The sequence below is a fragment of the Lepidochelys kempii genome, chromosome 27, assembly GCF_965140285.1.
Source record: "Lepidochelys kempii isolate rLepKem1 chromosome 27, rLepKem1.hap1, whole genome shotgun sequence".
Lineage (NCBI taxonomy): Eukaryota > Metazoa > Chordata > Testudines > Cheloniidae > Lepidochelys > Lepidochelys kempii.
This window is the reverse complement of record NC_136406.1, coordinates 14,420,221-14,441,454: the sequence shown is the minus strand read 5'-3', so window position 1 is coordinate 14,441,454 and position 21,234 is coordinate 14,420,221. Positions and strand designations below refer to the sequence as shown.

Here is a 21,234-nt window from a genome sequence, read left to right as displayed (position 1 = left end):
GCTAATATTTGCCCCGATTAGCAAGAGACCCAGGTGAGAGTACCTTGGAAATTCAGGGAGATAGATTCACCCCGAGGTGAAGTCTACACTGTCATACAAGGCACTGCACAGGTTGATGTACTCACACTAGTGCAGCTAAGGATAGTGGTGTAGACAGGCGAGCAACTCAAGCGCGTCCCTGGAGTGTTTGTATGGCCTGCACTGAAACCTATGGTGCTGCGCTAGCAGGGGCATGCTGTGCTGCCGCCATGTCTCAGATCACAGGGGACATCCCCTAAGAGGAAAAGCTAAACCAGAAACCTTCTGGTTCCCTTCTGCCAGTCTTCACTGCAGCTAGGAGTGAGCCTCCCAGCCCAGAGGGACAGACTTGGGCTAGCAGAGCTCAAGCTAGTGCAATAAAAATAGCAACGTGGATGCTGTGGCTCAGGGTCTCAGGGCCACCCCGTTTCTACACTGCAGAAGAGGAATACTTTCCCTAAGGAAGGTTTTGAGACACAGGCAGCTGAGAGGGCGAATACAGGGAAACTTAAGTCTAGTCACTGTGACTAACTGAAAGGAAGTAATTAGTCCCACGCACCCTCAGAGGTGAGGTTTGTGTAGAGTCTGCTGCTAAGTGATAGTAACGCAGACAAAAATGCTAACCTTTCGAGAGAGAGAGAGACAGCGGATACATCCATTTAAGTCATTATCTTTACAGCTACATTGACTTGGAGGCAGAAGCCTGGGTTCAGCTCTGACTGCCAACTGCATGCGACCTCAGGGCAAGTCACTTTGTCAGTACAGAAGTGGACATTTGGAAAGAGACTTCCCCTTGTTGGAAGCTCTGGGTGTGCTAAAGGGGTGGAGTATGAAGAGGGGACTGGAGGTAGTGAAGCGAGCCTCAAGCATGAAAGCCATGCAGGGACTGTGGAATGGAAATTGTTTGGTGCCACACAGAAATGCCACCGATTCTAGACTAATAACTACAAAACCTAGGGGCAGTAAGACCAAAATGAGAAAAAGCAGTGACAGCGAGGATATGAGAAGGCCTCCCAGTCTGGTGCACACCTGTGTCTCAACAACTGCTTTAGCAGCAATGCAGATGCAGACAGATTTTAACATCCTGCTACTGATAAAGAGGAGACAGCCCCAACAGAGGGAGGGGGATTTGCCTCACATTTCAGGCCTCTTGCATGGATGTGGTCAGTAGCTGCCGAGCCTGATTAGAGTTTAATGAATTGACAAATGGGATGCCCCCCTAAATCCCCACCACAGGGGACTGCTGTCAGATTAAGTGAACGGTATTTAAATATGTGGGGCAGAGAGAGACATGTGACCAAGTAAAGCCTCAGTGCTCTGGAAGCAGGCTCTTCCTTCTCCAGCCTTGTATCCTTGTTCAGGACCACCAGAGTAACAGCCCCTTTAACCCACAGCTCCCTTGGACCTAGGGTGATTACATACAATGGGAGAGAGTAAAAACCTCCCCCAAGCAAGCTACACCCGACATAAAAGCAACTAAACATAAATCAGCTCAGAGATCTAGGAGAAGGGAAGACAAGTACACAGCTCTGGCAGGAAAAGAAAATCCCCACACTGACCAGTTTTCAAATGCTGCCTGTCCTGCTCAAGCAGGAAATTAGGCCAATGCAGTTGTCTAAGTCCTGTCCCCATCCCCCCACCCTGGGGAGAATTCTGGCTTCTGCACCCAGCAAGAAACAGCACAAATCCCTCTGTATTACATCTACGCCTGTGGAGAGTCCCCTGCCCTGAAGATCTCCTTGTAGGAAGCAAGATTGCTACAGAATCCCACCCTAGCCCGTAAGAACTCCATACACAGACCTCCTGCTAAGGTCCCTAATAGGCTACCACTAGCTCAGCTGCATCAGTGGGAGCCCTGGTATAGACAAGGCTCTGGTACATATATAATTTAAAAATTAGTCAACTAAAACTGGTCAGAGCTATGAAAGCACACATTAAAGACTCTGCGAGAGCCAGAAGAGAGTCAAAGTGCTATCAACATGAAAGTTGGTTTGCTGCTGTTAATGTCAAATCCTAGGATTACTTGGAGATCTCTACATTTTCTGTTTACTTTGTGCATTTAACAGTACTTTGACTTGCTGGTTTTGCAATTCCCCTGGTAGGATCAGTTTCTCCTGGCTTTCACACCACCACAGAGGGGGGAAAAAATTCACACTGGCTCTTACAGAGCCATCAAAAGTTGGCAGTAGAAGTCAGCTTCAGTCCAGGACCAGAGGCTCCTGAACCAGAGATTGTAAATTGAGCACCTCCTAAAGCTACAGGAAAAGCCTTTCCAGTTCTCTGAGCAGAGATGGGCATCTCAATTTCACCCTTCCTTTGGGTCAGGTTTACTGGCAACTCACGAACCAGAGAAGACGTGGCTGGGTTTTTTTTTCAGACCCAGGACTGGCAGTTTGTAACACTTTACTTCAAATCAAGCTTGCTCTCACCAAGACAAAAGATTTGTGTTCTGTCCCTTTTTCAGGCCAGACCTGCCCTTTAAGACCAATGTATAAATCAGGGAGCAGTCTCCCAAAAGGTGGAAACTTTAATCTTGTCATCCAAGAGCCTCAAAAAGGTATTTGGCCACCTAACTCATTGAAATAGATGGGAGTTACATGCCTAAATGCCTTTTAGTATCTGGGCTGTCCATGCTGCAAAGTGACAGTGTTAAGACTCTTCCTACCATCATGGCCTCTACTAGACTAGAACATCGTATTAAAGACAAGTTCTAACATGACTTGTCCATACAGCAAACTTGTTAGAACCACAGTTAGTTGGAATGGGATTTAAACACCACTGTGGCTGGTGCTTTGGACAGATCTGAACAGCAAGGAGTGGGTTGTGGGATTTAGTTCCCTCACTATCCAGACATCTAATGCCCCAGCCTGGAATGCAGCATGCCTTCTCTCCAAGGGGACAAGTCACCTTTCACAGCTGTATTAAGGCTTCAGTAAGAGTTAAACAAAAGGAAGTAATAGACTGGATTTTTGGCAAAGCAGAAAAAGACACATCCGGCCTTTCAAAGAGCTTTCCAGAGCTGCTAATTCTTGGGAACAAAAACACTTTATTTTTGAAGACCTATTTTTAAAGACACCTCCTCCCTGCTGCAGAGGACCTGCAAGCCTCTAGCTGCACGAGGAGCGGCTGCTTTGGGGAAGGGCGGTCAGTTCCTCAAAAAGTATTCTGGGAAGAGTCTATGCCAGCTCTGCATGTTTACAGCAGAGCAGCCACCATCTACAGTCTGCCTCAGAAACTGGATTCAAATTAGGTAGGGGAGACAGGCAACTAGGAAAGTTATGAGTGAAGCCTCATTCAATGGGTGTCTCTAGGATTCCTACCTTTTACCTCCCATCACACACCCTTCTTGCGAAGCAGGGCAGAGTACCCCCTGCAGCAGACTGTTCTCCACTGACTGCTGCAGGGAGCCTGTGTGCCTCTGTTGGAGGGAATGAATTCTCCCCCCCCCCCCCAAATCAGTGGCAGATCCAGCAATATTAAGGCTGGAACAGGATTCCTCCTTACACACTTCGAGTGAAAGGGAGTGTTTTTACAGGCTACTCAAACTGGTTCCTGCCCCTAGGAAAAAAAAAGAAAAAAAAGAAAAATCAAGGGACTTTCCACTGGGGTGGGAGCAGACAAATGTGCTGGCACCATACCACAGGAGTCCCAGCCTGCAGTGATCCTGATGTGTTTAGGGGCTACATGGCCCTTAGGCTCCTGAGCAAAAGGCACAAACCTCCTAGTCAGGCAGGAGTTACACTGCTCTACCCAGTGGCTCAGACAGCTCTGTAGCTAGTACAGATCAAACCTTTTAGAGGAGGATGTATTCCATCATTTGGGAGAACGGAAAGGTAGCCCAGGTAAGCAGTCAGCTCTCACCTCCACCCCCACAGCTTCCAGCTAGGCTGTTTAAGCTAAGCTAAGGAAAGCTGCCTGCAAGAATGGGCTTCACAACCTCAGTCTCACCCCGCTCCCCTTTCAACATCTGGCTGGCAACATCAAGCTGTGCATGCTCAGTTGTCCCCACGCAGAGATATGCCAACAGCCTGAGCTGAGTGAATGGGTGGACCAGAGCCAGGACTGATGGGCCCCTCCACCTCCAGCGAGCCTCTGAGGTTACTTATGGGAACAAAATGGGAGCTGCAAAGAAGTTGGATTTTTCCAGGAGTTGTTTTGGCATCAAGTGAGGATGAGGTGGTTAAGCAAGATCTAGAAAGTCAATACACTCTTATGCTCTCCCACCTCAGCAAGGTCCAGGGGAAGGGATGGGCAGACTGCAAGAGGAGGAGTTGGAGGTGGTTACAAGGAACTTCCAGGTCTCCTGCACTCTTAGTTCCACCACTGACATGTGTGGCCTTGGGAGAGTTGCCACTGTGTTTGTTTCCCCTTGCCCAAGAAAGGAAAGGGAAGTTAGGTAACTCAGAAGGCTTGTGTCTGTGTTCAAGGGCTTTGAGCCCTCAGGAAAAGGTACCCGATTGGCAAAGCCTAGACTGTGAGCTCCTTACAGACAGGAGAAAGGCGGGTGCTCTGAGCACCCCATGGTACTGTACTAACAAGCTAGTTCAGCCAAGCCAGCTCACGCATCCCCATTTAAAAATGGAAGAGGGTTTATGATTGAGGGTAAGTGAAACCTGCCCCTTTGTCTTGTTCATACAGCTGCCTTCTCAAACATGCTTCGAGCTGAGCCAATGGTCCATAGACATATGGGTCCAGTACCCTCAGGTTACCAGCCTGGGAGCTCTCTGTGCAGAGGAAGGCTGCCTAACTTCTCTACCTCCCCCTCATTTTGCTAGAGCAAGTGCATGTGCATATGGCTCCCTCTCCCAAGGGCACCAACCTTGTCTTGAGAGACTTTCCATCTGAGGAGTCAGCAGCAACATGTCAGGCTACAATCTCTTGGGCAAGGCCACCTAGGGTCGAGACCGTTGGCAGAACAGGCTTGCCCCACCAGAGCCAGGGAGTGACTAAGCAACCAGCAAGACATGCCAGGCTCCCCAGTGCTGCTTTATTGCATTTCAACAGTGTCCTTCAGATAGCTTCAGGCTGCATTAATGACTCAGGTGATTATGTCTCTTTCATGGGGAGTCTATAGATCTGCTAGGGGATGTTACTGAGCAGAAGACAGAATGAGGGCCTCTGACAACCACCACTGCCATGTCAGTCAGGATCCCATGCCAACTCCACTTAAGCTTTCAAGTTTCTTCCCACAGAGATGGGCAAGCCCCCCCCCCCAATTATGCAGGGAGGTTAAGTGCATTGATGCTAGGGAGGACAAGCAAGAGGCACACAGAGCTAGTCCTCCAGGTGGCACTCACTGTGCAGAGAATTAATGGGTCTGGCAGCTGGGGCCAGTGGCTTTATCTGTGAGAAGTCTGGCTCTGTTGAGAGCACTCATTGGCTTCAACTGGAGAAAGTTATTCTGTCTCTTTCTATAAAGCCAACCTGAAAAGGCTCCTCCACTGTTCAGATGTCCTCCCAACCACTAATTCAGCCCACAGATCCCTTTAGAAGATCATATGACTGCCACCTCTCCCCTGAAGCTGCTATACCAGAAAACCCCCACCCTGAGCTTTTGCTGGAAGAGAAGGAGGGGAGCTCTTCTGGTTTATATCCTTCCAGTACTCTGCCACCTCATCAACACCCACCACCTCCTCAGAGCCAGGTGTGTCAGGGTCCTTTCCCCACAACAGCAAATGGAAATGCCAGCTCCCATTTGCAAGGAGACAGAGAGCATTTATTCTGAGCCACGTGGCTATGCAAAGCTGTGTACACGACTACAGAGAGCCAGTTACTCTGATCCAGGAACTCGGCAAAAAGGCATCACATAAACACCTGGACTCTGTCCCAGCTGCACAATTCCTCCCTGCCTCCCCACCCCCAGCTTGGAAGGGTAACTTTCATGTAATATGCTGCTACCAGATGGAGTGATTAGGAGTGCCAAGAACAAAGACTGTTGGCTTGTTTTGAAACTCAAAGCGGTTCTGCTTTTGCCTGCCACTTACTAACTTTTTCCAAGAGGGAAGTTGGCCCAAGAGGTAACAGCCAGTTTGCTCTGAACAGAAAGAAATTTACCAAATTAGAGATTTTTCTTGAGAGGGAATCTCAGTCAAGTCTTTGCAGTTATTCCCTGGAATCAAAGAAAGTTTCAGAAATAAGAACACTGGTCAAGTGCTTGATACAGTGTTATGGCAGCCCTGGAATACTGCCCAGGTTGATTCCCCAGCAATCATAAGCAACAGCTGGTTCTATGTACTGTGCAGCAAGGATAGCTTGACTCTGCAGCAAAGTGACAGGGTTTCAATTTCCCACCCTGCCCTGGAAAAGCCAGGAGAGGTACTACATAGGGCAGCCACTTCCTTCTTTGGGGCTCCAACCCTTTGCAAAGAAACACCGAGATCAGGCAAGCACACCAGGAGCGACACACAGCTTTGTTATGTAGCATACCAAGTGCACACATCCTAAGCTCCTTGTGGGTGAGAAACAGCTTGTTTGGTGTGGTATGGGGGGAGGGGAGGCCAGGACCAGAATAAGTAGAACAATCCAGTGCTAGGTTTTCCTTTGAGTGCTCAGCTCAGGAGGGCACTCACTTTGAAAGAGGACTGCAGTGAAGGTGAACAGAAGCAGTATCAGCAACAGAGCCATCTCCCCTGTGCAAGCTCAAACAAAGGATGCTGCCCTTTTAAGAAGGCTGGTCTGCAGAGAGACCTGCTGCATCCTCTTCCCTGGGGGGAAATTGCTATGCAACTAGGCCATTAACTTCCTGCCAGCTATTCCACAGCATCCAAGAAATAAAGGCAGCTAGCTCTGTGGGGTGTATACAAGGCAGAGATGGACAACCCCTCTGATTAGCCACACTCAAGCAGTCGGAGTCTATCCTGGTGGATGCATGTTCGCATTGGGCCTCTGGCCAGGTCTGATGTAAAGGAGATTGCTTAGCCTGTTATACCTGTGTAAGCCCACATTTGCTCCACTAACGTCAACCAAGATCAGGGCCTGGCCTAGCATCTTTCGTAGAGTTAAGACACTCTTCCCTGCCCTCCAAGATGATATCTTGCCTTGGCTGGAATTGTGTTGTCAGAGGAAGGAACTCTGCTCTTTGTCACAGTCCAGGGAAAGACACACCCACCACCAAAGGGAGACACATAATAGATTCTAATATTTACAGAGAATCAGTGTAGGATCACATGCACCCAGTGATGGAGGTCAACATGTGGACTGCCAAAAAAATTACCAACCCCTCCTTACCATGTTGCAGTAAGCAGTGCTGTACAGGAACTCCAGGGAGGAGATGCTGATTCTTCAGTCTACTTTGCAGGGTTAAATATATACAACTGAGGCTTCCAACAAGCTTTAAAGGAGCAGCTCTTTAGAGGTTTGACCAGAGAAGTCAGTTCTACTGCTGTGAGCAGAGGGAATTTAAGAGGCTCAAGGTGGAGAACTGCAGCCAATACATTGACCCCAGCAGAATACCCATCATGGCAGATTTAAGCAGGGCCTTATGCCGCAATGACACCAAGCCTATGTATTGGGAATATGTACATTAAGTATGAGACACCAGAAGTTTGAGGCTTCCGCACACAGCTTTGGGATGTGCTGGGATAAGAGGAGATATGAAGCCAGTGTCACTGCAGATAGTAACCAAGACCTGAATTTAGATGGTAAGGACACCAGGAACCGCAGAGCCTAGCACCTGAGTTCTGCTACCCACCTTATATCATGCAGGCCGAGTAGCTGACTACACTCGGTCCTCCAATAATGCCACTGGCTCCTAATTTATTTCAGGAGTAGGGGGTAACATTTCTAACTTGTTTGAAGCTACCATCCATGGTCTTAGCTTCAATCTTCCTGAAAGACCTGATCTTGTCCTGCTTACCTGCACACACTTAGACCTGTGGCATATATTCAGCCTTGTTGACAAGAGCCTTCTCTGCAGCTCTTGCTAACCAGAAAAGCATTTCTGTATCTTACTTCAAAATTACAGCTGAAACCAGCCACCCCCCAACCTATGCCTCTTCCATTTTTGTTATGGTATTTAAATCTACAGAGCTTTTCGGCACCCAATTTGCATGAGACACTGCAGAGTAACACAGGATAGGCCAAACCTGCTAACAATGAACAGCCTTTGTCAGTTGCTCTAGGACTTTGTAAATCTCTCTCCATTGACTTCTGATACAAAGGCAGTTAAAAAAAAAAAAAAAAAGATACTCAAATGTGCTGGGAAAACAAAACAAGTGGAAGCACAAACCTCCATCACTGTGGGGAGGGGGAGGGGAAAAGTCAGAGGGCAGAGTTAAACAGCCAGGCTTTCTTGGAAGGCTGAGTACAGATTTATTACCGGGCAATGTCAGATAGCAAGGAGGAAGCCCAGCCTTCTTCCTACTGCTTTCTTGAAGACAGAGGCTTAGGGGCTGGCAAGAGGCCAGCACAGAGACAGAGGAGAGCCTATGGTAAGGCATGCTTGGAAAAAGCAGCTTCTCCTTGCCAGTATAAAGGTTGCTTTTCTTCCTTTTGGAAGATCTAGAGCTGCAAAGGGAACAGCTTATCATTAGCTGAGGCTGTTTAGAAAGGGTGGGTCCCATCTGGGCTCTCCCAGTGCCAGAGACAGGGTCATATGGAGGCAGAGCTCACCTTCCCTGGCCACTCCCTCCTCCTCCTCCCCAGAGCACCCTGAGAAAGCCATGTGGCTCCAGCTAAAGGGACATTAAAGGGAGAAAGTGAAAGCAGGAAACAAAACAGCTGAACTAGATTTAAGACTAAGATATGGAGCCCAGATTCTGTGGCGATTGCTGCCCTAGACATGGGCTGCTTCTGTCATCTCTCTGGTAATGTAAGACATAAGTACCAGTGTATCCAGCCACCTCAATCCCTCTGCATTGATCCTCAACACCCTGATGAGGTACAGCAGGGTTATGACCCCATTTTACAGACAGAAGATTGAGGCAGAGATTAAGTGACCTGATCAAGGACACATCTGTGGTGGAGCAGAGAACTGAACCCAGGTCTAACTGGTGGAGATTCCCATTACCCCAGTAAATAAGATTGACATTATGACAGGTGAGGGGCACCAGACTCAGAGTTCAAAGCCAGAGTCTGGAGGAAGGGGATAGATTCTGCAAGTTACCAAGTCACTCACTAGTGCTGTCCCCAGAGGTCATGCTTTCTAGTCACTGGCAACCCAGAACAGCCCTGGGGCAAACCTCAGAGCATTTAAAGCAAATCAGGAGTTCAGGTGTTTACAGGAATCTCTTGTGACAAAGGTTCTTTGAGGGTGAAGTAAAAGGTTTAGGACAGTTAATTGCTTTGTTCAAGCCTCTGCATCTACCCCTGATGGTCTCTGAAGAGGAGGCAGCTTTCTGTACATCTCCTCAGGTCACCAAAGGGTTAAGATAGCAACTCTGCATCAAAGGGAATGCAGTTTCTCAACCCCTTCTGCTGCGAAAGGGTTGCGCACACTCCTTGGAATCTCAGGAATTTCCCACTATTATCCCCACTTCCCTTTCACCAGAGGCAGGGTGAGAGGACTCTGGGCCCTTCCTTCTGCTCAGGACAAGCGAAGCACTCTGGGTGCAGCTCTGGTTCTCACCTTCCATTCCCCGCCTAACCCCTCCCCCCCAAAATCACCACATCAGGGGACAGAATGGCTTCCATGTGTTTAAGACAGAGGCTATCAGCCTTGCAAGATCAGAGTTAACCCTTAACAGCATTTCCCTTTTGAGGTTTGGCTATTTGCTAGAACCATGTTTGTCTCAGAGCCACGCACACAGGGACTCCCAGAAAGCAGACCTTCATCTGAGCTAGCCAGCCACCCCCAGCCGAGCTAGGACTCTTCCAGAACTCTCTTTTTGTAGTGGTGCTGTGGCTAGGGAGTCCATGAAATCAGTGGCAAGATGATCACACACTGGTGGAGACTATTTGGTCTTTGATCCAAAGGAAGGAACTATTCATTGCTTTGAGGTCTCGTAAAAAAAAAAAAAAAAAAAAAAAGGCAGAGAGGATCCTGGCTGTTGTGTGCTGGAAAGTGCCCAACTCTTCACAATGCTGCACTGACACCAAATAAAAAAAAAAAAAAAAAAGTGGGGAGGTCCTACCCAGTTTTCTTTTGTAGTTTCTCTGAAGTGTCCCTGTCCATGAGAGAGGCCTGGCAAAAGACTGGGGGAGGTTGCTTATTGGAGAGACACAGCAAGCACACAACCCTTGAATCCAAGTCAACATCCATTTTGACAACAGTTTAGGCATAAGCCTCAATCATCTTTCTGCCATTTGGAACTGGCTTGTCAAAACATAGCTCATTAGAGCAGCCAGGATCTCATTATATGAGCATCCAGCTTCTCTAGCTGGAGACAAGATGTTTGGGATGAAACTCAGTGCGGAAATCCAGCAGGCAGGTCTACTGCTGAACACACATCCTGTCCTGTACAGGTCACTTTGGATGAGCTATTACCAGCAGGAGAGTGAGTTTGTGTGTGGGGTTTTTGGAGGGGGGGTGGGAGGTGAGAAAACCTGGATTTGTGCTGGAAATGGCCCAACTTGATGATCACTTTAGATAAGTTATTACCAGCAGGAGAGTGGGGTGGGAGGAGGTATTGTTTCATGGTCTCTGTATATAATGTCTTCTGCAGTTTCCACAGTATGCATCCGATGAAGTGAGCTGTAGCTCACGAAAGCTCATGCTCAAATAAACTGGTTAGTCTCTAAGGTGCCACAAGTCCTCCTTTTCTTTTTGTGACAACCTAGAGCCTCCCAGCTGACTAGCAAGGTCTCCAACTCACAGCTGGGTCACTTAGGTGGCCTACATTAAAATCAGCAACAAACTCAAGATAAGAGCCTGCAGGACCCAGATTTGATGGCATTGAACCGCCAACGTCCAGTGCTGGCAATAAATATTCCTTTCTTTGGCCTGCAGTAACTGAACACATTGGTGCTACAGAAGTTTCCTGTTCTGCCTACATGTTAGAGCCAGAAGTGGAAGGTGCCAGGACATGACCTGTGCATAGCCAGAGAGTTAAGTAGCAAGTGACTCATTTCCTCACCTCACTGTAGCACTGCGTCTCAGAGAATCAGAACCTATAGAGGTCATGCCCAACCTGCCTGGGAGCCAGGAACTGCAGTGGTCCACTCCTAGTTCTAACACCAACTCCTGCGGCCTTGAGCAAGTCACAACCTCTGGCTGTTGCCAACACTTTTGGCAAAGTTTTTCCTCACTACCACAGTCCACAGGGTAGTCGGTAGTGAGTGGAGCACTATGTTAAAGGAGCAGCAGGAAGTTTTTGCCAGCACACCTGGTATAGTAAGGCCTGCACCTCAGTTCTACCCTAACCCTATTTGATAGCTCTGGTGGGGTATACCCACTTTATAAGAATGCTGTCAGGATTAAAGTACTTGGTAAATGGAACGAGCTATACAAATTCTAAGCAGTATTAGCTTAACAGCTCTTTACTTGGTATTTGTAAAGTGGCAACAAAAAAATCCCCTAGTACAAGCTGCTTTATAGTCATTAGAGAGACATGTCAAATTAACAGTCAAATTCCTACCTGTGAATTCCATGGGAGTAAGATTGGGGCCAACAATGCCGGAGCCAGCTGTATATTGCTAACACTAGAACCTCAGAAGTTAACAGATTTAGCTTTTGCACATTAAACCAGAAAGATCAGTCTTGTGTGCATCAGTTTCACTGTCCGCTGCAGAGATTTAAAAGTCCAAGACAAAGGGAGATTGAGGATTATGAACAGGAAGAGTGGTTGCAGTAGGTCACGAAAGCTCATGCTCAGATAAATCAGTTCGTCTCTAAGGTGCCACGAGTCCTCCTTTTCTTTTAGTAGAACTTCAAATCTTTTGGATCTAAACAAAGTGAACCCTTTTGTGAAACCCTATTTAATCACTTGTCAGATACAGTGAAGATTAAGCACCGAAAGTGTTAACACTTGCTAGTGTCCCATTATGAAGCATCCTGTACTCAAGTCCTCTAAGGAGGAGACAATGCTCCCCAGCTACTGAATTAAGTGGCATGACGACAGGAAGAGGAATGGAAAGTCCCTTTTGACAGCAGAAGGACTGAGAGTAGGCAGCGATGACCAATCAGAAAGCTAACTGGGTGCAAATCCAGAAGTAATGCTAAACTGAATGGCCTCAGATTGAGGGGATGGAGCTTGTGTATTTGAAGAAAGCCCTGGTGGTAGAAACTTATTTTAAGCATCTTTCCTGAGAAAGCACACATCATCAGAACTGTGCTCTGCTTTCAAGTACCTCTCTGCTCTCACTCCTTTATATCCCCACTGCCCCTTTCAACTCTCCAGGTGCTTTCAGTCCCTGTTACCACAGTATCTGAGCACCTCGCGCTCTGGTGTACTTATCACAACATCCTTGTTAAGTAGGAAAGTGCTCTTTTCCTCCTCATTTTACAGATGGGCAAATTAAGTGACTTGCCAAAGATCACAGGAAGCCTATGGCAGTGCAGGGAATTGAAACTGGATCTCTCAAGACCTAGATCTCTCAAGACTAGCACCCAACCACTGGACCATCCTTATTCTTTGCATATAAAGGATATATTTCCCTCCCTCCCTCTGCCCCTCCCCCTGTGCTCAGCATGATCCAGACTCCTTCCCTGAAGGCATTTTGCAGAGCCTTCTTAAGGTAAATGCCACATAAATCACCACAACGCATCCTTGTGATACATGGGAGAGAGGGTTCAAACACATTCCCCCAAGTGACAGCTACCCTGTTCAGAGGTCATGACTCGGTATTAAGTCAGAGGGGATGCTTGCTTTCGTGTCTGGAGTGCCCCACTATGGCACAAACAATCTAACTGGTCTTGAGTTGTGTGCCTTTGACAATGTCAGTTTATAACTTTGAGATGGGACTGGTCTCTAACCCTCATCCCTCTCAACTAAGAGCTGGGGCATCAAGAATGCCTTTTGGAGCAAGCGTTCTGTGGGAGCAACCGGAAGCAAATTCCAGCATCAAGAGACCTTAGCTAAGAATATCCCCTGCATCTGTCGGCATCAGCTTGAACTTCCTGGCAACTGGGAAGCGTCTAAGCTAAGTTCAAGGTAGCCAGAAACCAAGACCTACAAAATTTTGCAGAGCCAGCACAACCCCTGAATGACACTTCCAGCATGGCACTAAGGTGTTATTAGAATGAGGAGCAGAGACTTACGCATTGCAATACGGCTTCTTCTCATAGCCCTTGTAGTTTTTCATGTTTAGGGTCATCTTGCAGGTCTCGCAGTGGAAACATGCTTTATGCCAGAACTGCAAACAAACAAGAGAACAGTTAACAGGAGATGCTTGCAATTCTAACAGCACAGGATTCCTCTCCTCAGAAAGGATGTTCCTCAGAGCAACAGGTCCAAGCCTCTTTTCTGGACCTCAGTGGCTCCTTCCGCTGACACCGGATCCTTCGGAGAGACTTTTCGAGGAAGAGATTAGACAAAGGGTTCCTACCAGCCTAGGGCCCTGGGTTCACATCAGGGAGACTGGGCCTCTATTGCATACTAACAGTAAGGGGAAGAGAGCTATGGGTTTTAGTATTCTGGTAGCATTGCATGAAACTGTTGCCAACCATGAAGACTTTACAATACAATACAACTACACAAGACAAAGCAGGAGGTTACAATTTACAGGCAGTGTGAACAATGGTTTCAAAGCTCCATGTTAGCGCCATCTTTCATTTTGTGCCAAGGGGGGGGCTGTTATTGGGAGGGAGTTTGCTAATCAGAGAGACAGAAGGGACAAGGCACATTAATGGGAGGGGAGAAAGGCCATGAGAAAAGAAAGCAAGCAGGGGAAGGGGAGCATGAAAGGAGCAAGGCTGAAGTGAAGCAAGTGAGGGACAGAGAGTGAACAGATTGTCTAGAAGATAAACAGCCTAAAGGTCCCTGCTTCTGGTGCTTGCCTCTGTTCTCACTGGCTAGAGGTATGGATGGCCCCCTTGCTGCAAATTTCTTCCCTGAGCTCACATAGTTGGGCAGAGGCAAAGCCACTCGAATCCTGGTAGGGGAACCCTTACCCCCTTTGGGGATACCTGGGATCAGCTCTCCTCCTCACCCCCCGCCCATGGCACAGCTACACCTGCTGCAGTTGCTTTTCTCTGCTCCTACCAGCGGAGTCTGAGTGGCCCCCCAAGAAAAACTGGTTATACTTTCATGCCATTAGGAAGCTCTGAACTGGGAAGAGACAGATAATAGCTGAAGGGAACTTCAGCCTGACAAGGCAGCATTTAACTAGGTTGAAATCCAGCAGTGAGGCATCTTTGTATTTCCCCACGTCTTGTGGGTGCCCCACAAGGATGTCCCATTCCCCCACCCCAGCTGGAGGCTGGTACTCTAAACATACTCCGAGCAGAATGCCAGTCCCAGCTGCAGTTGCTCCCTTACAGACACCAAATGCACATACTTGCACTTCAATTGAGGCCAGAAGAGACATTCCTTGAAATCCAGTCCATGACCCACTTTTCTAATATGCCAAAATTACAGGTTATGACATTCAGTGAACACACATCTACCCTGCCTTAGCATCTCGGAGATGCTTCTTAGATGGAAATATTCGCACTCAGCATCTGACTGACAGGACAAGCCTCCTGCTAAGTCCTGACAAAGTTCTAACAGTACAGAAACACAATCCAGACCTTCCCTGGGGTAACCTTGAAACCAGCACCTAGACTTCCATCTCCCAGCCAGACTCCCAGAAACATCTACAGCTACTAAGTGTACAAGTTACCCAAGCACGAAGGGGTGCTGCAGAGGAAACCCTCCAGGCCCAAATTCTCTGCTCATGCAGAGCCCAGAGTTTCTCAGTTAATGGCATGGCTGAGCAGAGCCCACCCATCCAGCATCAAATCACCCTCCTTCCCCACACCCAGAGAAATTCAGGTCATCATGAGGGCTTAAGGCTAGAGACTTACCAACCTAGGGGGATAACATGGTTTAAGAGAGATTCCCCAATAAGCCATGGAAGTCCCCCCTTGAGGCTGCATTTCTACCCCTGTCATGCTAGGGAGTCACTGCTAGCTGCATAGCTAAGCTCCCAACCCTGGCTAAAAATCCCCAAGCTCAGGGTGGACAGCTGCTGAATTTGCTGCTCTGTTGGGGTGCCAGGAGTAAGCTTCAGAACTCTCCCTACACCCCCCCCCACACACACACCCCCCCGTTCAGCACAACTTGTGAAACATTTTGGAGATAAACATGTGTAGACAAAGGCCAAGACAGAGCCTGTGCTACCTGCCTGTGAATACCACACCCTTGTGTATAAACACAGCCGCAGCCCAGCAAAGAAGAGGGCATGACTCAGCGGGAGCAGAGGGTGGCTCTCCCATTTCAGTTGCTCAGGGGAAACAGATCTGTCCTTTCCTTGTGTGTCCCCACATGATAATTCTTCCAAATATGGAGGGGTCTGTTCACTATCCAGTGAAAGGGGACTTCCTTTAGAGACCAGTCAGATTTTTTCAGGCAACTTTGGCTCCATGCCCTTGGCCATGGTATGACCCCACTTCATCTAGCCTTGTTCTTCCCACACATTCACCATGTTTTCTCATCTTTAACCCACCCAGAACTTCAGCCTTGTGGACGAAGAGGAAGGCCATGGATGGTCCAGTGGTCAGGGTGCTACACTTGCGCAACTGGGTTTAGTTCCCTGCCATCAGGCTTCCTGTGTGACCTTGGACAAGTCACTTAAGGTATTTAGCCTTAGGCACCTAGGTACTTTTGAAGATCCCCCTCTGCATACCTTTAAGGTGTGTCTAGGCTTATCTTCAAAGGAGTCTTCAGAGCCAAGCTGGCAGATAATATCCCTGAAACTGACCTCCGCTCAGAGGAATGCCCAGCCTTCAGCAGCCAGAGGGGATTGAGAGCTCCTTCCTAGCTGGCATGGCTTGGTGCTGTCCCCCAGCCAGCAGTCCACTGCAGACATCAGCTGTATCCAAGCATATGCAGAGGAGCTCAACTTGGGCAGTATTCTCCCAGCCAGATGCTCCTCCTCACTTCAAAACAGATGGAAGCACAGTGTTGTTTACTGGGGCACTGCTGCAATAATCCACTGCAGAGGAGAGACTCTAACAATCCAAAGAGTTTACACTAGCACTGGAAGAGGGTGAGGAGAGCAACCCCACACTGGTCACCTATGCCAGGCATACATTATCTATCACCATCTAGCCAAACAGGCTGTGGGATTCCCACAAAGCAGCCACATTCCTGTGCAATACTCTAACTCCCCCGCTCCTTACCCCTAGGAGCAGATTCTAGCTACTGCTGCATTGTACAACCCACTCCACAGCCCGCCTGATGTTTGGTAAGAGGTATAGCCTGCCACAACAGGTCCCAAGCAGGCTGTGCCTGCATCCCAAAAAGAAGAGGGCTACTGCAATTTAATACTTCTCAAACGGTTAGTAAGTTGTGCTTGTTGCCCAGGCCACACTTGTACCTCTGAAGTATCTACTCCTCGAGTCAATCACAGTTAGTGGCAAAAGATATTCTCAGCTGGGCTGAGGGGAGCTTAGCACCACAGGTATCATCACTGGCCCTTATGTGTTAACATACCTCCACGAAACTATTTCAGAAACACATCCTACTTCAGCCTGTTTGAAATATTCTGAACTCAGAACGGACAGGTATTTGGTCTGTTTTTAAAACCCATTAGAAAAAAAAAAATCTTGATAAGTCAGAACCATGAAGTCACCTGACACCAGCTTTTTGGTGGGTTTATTAACTTCGTGATTACAGCCACAACCGCTAGACCAGGCACCCCTTGCTCCAGTTATGAGAGACACAGGACATAGATCATTTCCACAACGGATGTCACAGCCTCCTCACATGACATTTTATCTGGAGAGCTGATAGGAGTCCATGAAGAAGGGGGCGGGGAAAATATGCCACAAATGCCACATACAATATGCACTCCCTAAAGCCCCAACAGACTGTCACCTAGAGACTTTTGAATCATACTGTTACCTTATCAATATCAGTAAAGCCCTGATCTGAACAGAGTAGTTCCCCTCCCCACCTGCTGAGCCCTTAGTGCTTAGATTCTCACTTCTGTTAATTTTTGCAATGCAAATTTAGAGACACAAACTGCTTTTTCCTCATTTCCTTGGAGCTGCCAGGTATAGCTCAGAATTGGAGTGCTTAGTACAGCTGAGATGCTGAGTCCATTCTACTAAAGCACCTGCATTTTGAGCATAAGAACATCCATACTGTCAGACCAAAGGTCCATCAGGCCCAGTATCCTGTCCTCTGACAGTGGCCAATGGCAGGTGCCCCAAAGGGAATGAACAGACAGGTTATCAAGTGACCAATGCCTTGTCACTCAATCCCAGCTTCTGGCAAACAGAGGCTAGGGACGCCATTCCTGCCCATCATAGCTAATAGATTCATGGAAGATGGGTCCATCAATGGCTATCTAGCTCCCTTTTGAACCCTGTTATAGTAGGTTTCAGAGTAACAGCCGTGTTAGTCTGTATTCGCAAAAAGAAAAGGAGTATGTGTGGCATCTTAGAGAATAACTAATTTATTTGAGCATAAGCTTTCATGAGCTACAGCTCATCCGATGAAGTGAACTGTAGCTCACGAAAGCTTATGCTTAAATAAATTGGTTAGTCTCTAAGGTGCCACAAATACTCCTTTCCTGTTATAGTATTGGCCTTCACAACACCCTCTGACAAGGAGTTCTAGAGGTTGACAGTGCGTTGCATGAAAAAAATACTGTATGTGTGTTTTAAACCTGCTACCTATTAATTTCATTTGGTGGCCCCTTGTTCTTGTATTATGGGAGGGAGTAAATAACACTTCCCTATTTACTTTCTCTATACTAATGATTTTATAGGCCTCTATCGTATCCCCCCTTAGTCGCCTCTTTTCCAAGATGAAAAGTCCCAGTCTTATTAATATCTCCTCATACGAAGCCATTCCATACCCCTAATCATTTTTGTTGCCCTTTTCTGAACTTTTTCCCAGTATGAAAAGGAGTACTAGTGGCACCTTAGAGGCTCACCAATTTATTTGAGCATGAGCTTTCGTGAGCTACAGCTCACTTCATCAGATGCATAAATTGGTTAGTCTCTAAGGTGCCACTAGTACTCCTTTTCTTTTTGTGAATACAGACTAACACGGCTGCTACTCTGAAACTTCCCCCCCCCCCATGTATCTTTTTTGAGATAGGGCAACCAACATCTGCACGCAGTATTCAAGGTGTGGGCGCACCACGGATTTATACAGAGGCAATGATATTTTCTGTCTTATTATCTATCCCTTTCTTGATGATTCCCAACACTGTTTGCTTTTTTTTTTTTTTGACTGCCCCTGCACGAGTGGATGATTTCTGAGAACGATCCACAATGACTCCAAGATCTTTCTTGAGTGGTAACAGCTAATTTAGACCCCATCATTGTATATGTATAGTTAGGATTATGTTTTCCAATGTGCATTACTTTGGATTTATCAACATGAAATTTCATCTGCCATTTTGTGGCCCAGTCACCCAGTTTTGTGAGATGAGGATGCAGGAGAATAGGCTTGAGGTGCACTGGCATAGCTCTTGGTGAAACCTAACGGAACCTGCCTACATGCCTCTTCTCCCCAGAAGCCTCTCACCATTCACCTTTGTTCAGTTCCAGTAACAGCACTATTGAAGCAAGCACCTGGCTGTGCTCGACAGCCTTTCTGCCACAGTCATTCAGACCTGCTCTGAGCAGAGTTAAACTAGGTGGACATTCAGACACAGGATTTCCAAAAAAGGTGAGTGGTTGAGGTTTGTAGCAGATTACAGCTTACATCAGGCTAGCATTAAAGGATCACCATAGATACGGCTCGAACACCCTGCATCAAGGTCAGCATTAGTTGGGCTGGCGTGGGAATTTGCAATTGCCAGCTCAGAGGAAATTGTTGTCAACTGAGCCAAAACAGCACCCACGGATGCAGGATGCACAGTAGAAGTAGGAATGAAAAATCCTTCTAGCTACAATTCAAACAGGCACCGTTGCTATGCTTGCCGTGGAGATTTAACTCCAATAGGGACTCTAGAAAACACAGCCACTACACAATGAAGACCAAACACAATAGGGTTTGGGACACAGGAGTTTAGTTCAGCTTTAAAAGAATGATTCATGAAATAGGAAGAAAGTAACATCATGTGTTAAAAATGTGACCAACAGGGTTCATTGTGACTCAGGAATGCCATAACTAAAACATCTGCATTCTCCAAGTTGCTCCTTTAGTCCCTAAACTGGTCATCCCAGGACCCTACAGGGGTGGGGGAGTGGAAAAGAGGGTGGAGAAATGCACAGCATAGTTCATCCACAAAAAAGGGACCCATTAGAGTGGATGGAAGACTTTTCTGTGACAAGCAGATTTCAATAACCAGAAGACCTCTTGAGTTCTCTATGGAGAATCAACAGTATTAGAGCCTCACTGAACTCTCCAGCCCTGAGATAAAACACACAGGACCCAGTCACCCCTAGTATCAGTTGTGATTTTTTTTTTTTAAAATAAAGGAAGAACTTGCCCTTTTAAAAAAGCCTATGAAACGGACATTAAAAGACAAGGGATTCAGACACTATTGGTGATGAGAGCCATGCAAGAATCTACAAAGACTATATTTAAATCTGGAGCAGTACAGAAATATGAATTGGAACTGAAAAGTGAAAAACCCATCTAACGTAAAACAGATGAGGGGCTCTCAACTTCAAGGGGAAGCATTAACTGTTTCTTTCCATTTTATCTGTTTGGACACCCAGCTGCACTCCTAACACAGGAAGGAGAAGAGAAAACCAGAACAGTGGCTACAGTTTCCTTTGCTAATTGCCTTGATGTTCAGAAAGGACTTTCTTAAATTATGAAACGCACAATCTGGACATTACATTCGGCTGGCAACTAACGAACAAAGTTGCTCTAATTCAGAGTGTCATTTCCAGACTAACTCTTCTGACCTTCAAACATTCTTGCAAGAGTTTGCCTGGAAAGAAGTCAGATTCAGTAAATCCCTGTGCCAGATTCAGCCATTCTGGAGTTTGGTTTTTTTGGGAAGAGGTTTTTTTTTGTATCCAGCTATGAACTTGTTCTTCCAAGAAGGGCAGAGATCTGGGCTGGAGTCAGACTTGGGGTTTTTTTTTTCCTGTTTGCTTTCCAGAGACACCCCACAGGCTCGGCAGAAAGTTGAGCACGATCTCCCATGCCCTAAAGCGAAAGGGGAAGAGGTTTGTGTCCCGGGGCCAGGGCGGGTCTTAGCGCATTAGCAGCCGGGAGGGGATGGAGAAGAAGAGGGGAGGCCTGCAACTCTGACACACCCTACTACAGGGCAACAGCTTCTGCCCCCCAAATCCCCCAGATTCCCCCAAACCCCCCTTCCACTCCCCCCCAGCCCGACCGCCGTTCCACCCCCCCATCCCTTGCATTCACCCCACACCCCCCCCAAAAAAAACCTAGACCCCCAGGACGCCCCAAAGACCGAGCACCCCCACAAAGCCCCCCCTCCCCAAAGGGCAGGGCCCCCCAGCGGCCCCCCGAGGGGAAGGTGGGCCCCGGCTCCTCACCTTGTCCAGGCAGTTCACCTTCTCGGTGGGGTAGACGATCTTGCCGCAGCGGGCGCAGTTGGGGTTCATGGCCGGGCTCCGTCCGTCGCTCGCTCCCCGGGCGGCTGCAGCGGGCTCTGGCCTCCGCCTCCGCCGCGGCGCCCCTAATAAACACGGGGAGGGGCCGCGGGGGCGCGCGCGGGGAGGGGCCGGGCCGGGAGCGCGCGGGGGGGGGACTGGGCGGCCGCGGGGGCGCGCTGCGGGGGGCGGGGGCGCTGGAGGCCCACGCGACTCCTCCCCCCCCCACACACCCCTACACAGACACACTCATACACACTGATACACACACACCTCCACACAGACACACTCATACACACCCCACCACACAGACACACTCAGACCCCCTCACACACACCTCCACCCAGACACACTCATACACCCCCCACACACCTCCCCACACACACTCAGACACCCCCACACACACCTCCACACAGACACACTCATACACCCCCCACACACACACCCCCACACACACTCAGACACCCCCACACACACCTCCACACAGACACACTCATACACCCCCCACACACACTCAGACACCCCCACACACACCTCCACACAGACACACTCAGACACCCCACACACACCTCCACACAGACTCATACACCCCCCCACACACACCTCCACACAGACACACTCAGACACCCCACACACACCTCCACACACACACTCAGACACCC

The 21,234-nt window shown here is 48.2% G+C and overlaps 1 protein-coding gene across 1 annotated transcript in view; it reads right to left on the bottom strand.

Annotated features, from left to right (window-relative positions):
- The window catches only part of LASP1 (LIM and SH3 protein 1), a 53,454-nt gene extending 32,760 nt beyond the window's left edge, over positions 1 to 20,694 (bottom strand). Inside the window, exons 1-2 of the mRNA XM_073325542.2 lie at positions 20,516 to 20,694; positions 13,154 to 13,248 (exon numbers count right to left, since the gene is read on the bottom strand). Coding sequence (XP_073181643.1) covers positions 13,154 to 13,248; positions 20,516 to 20,584 — 164 coding nt within the window. The 5' untranslated portion in view covers positions 20,585 to 20,694. The remainder of the gene's footprint in view (positions 1 to 13,153; positions 13,249 to 20,515) is intronic.
- Between the last annotated feature and the right edge of the window lie 540 nt (positions 20,695 to 21,234).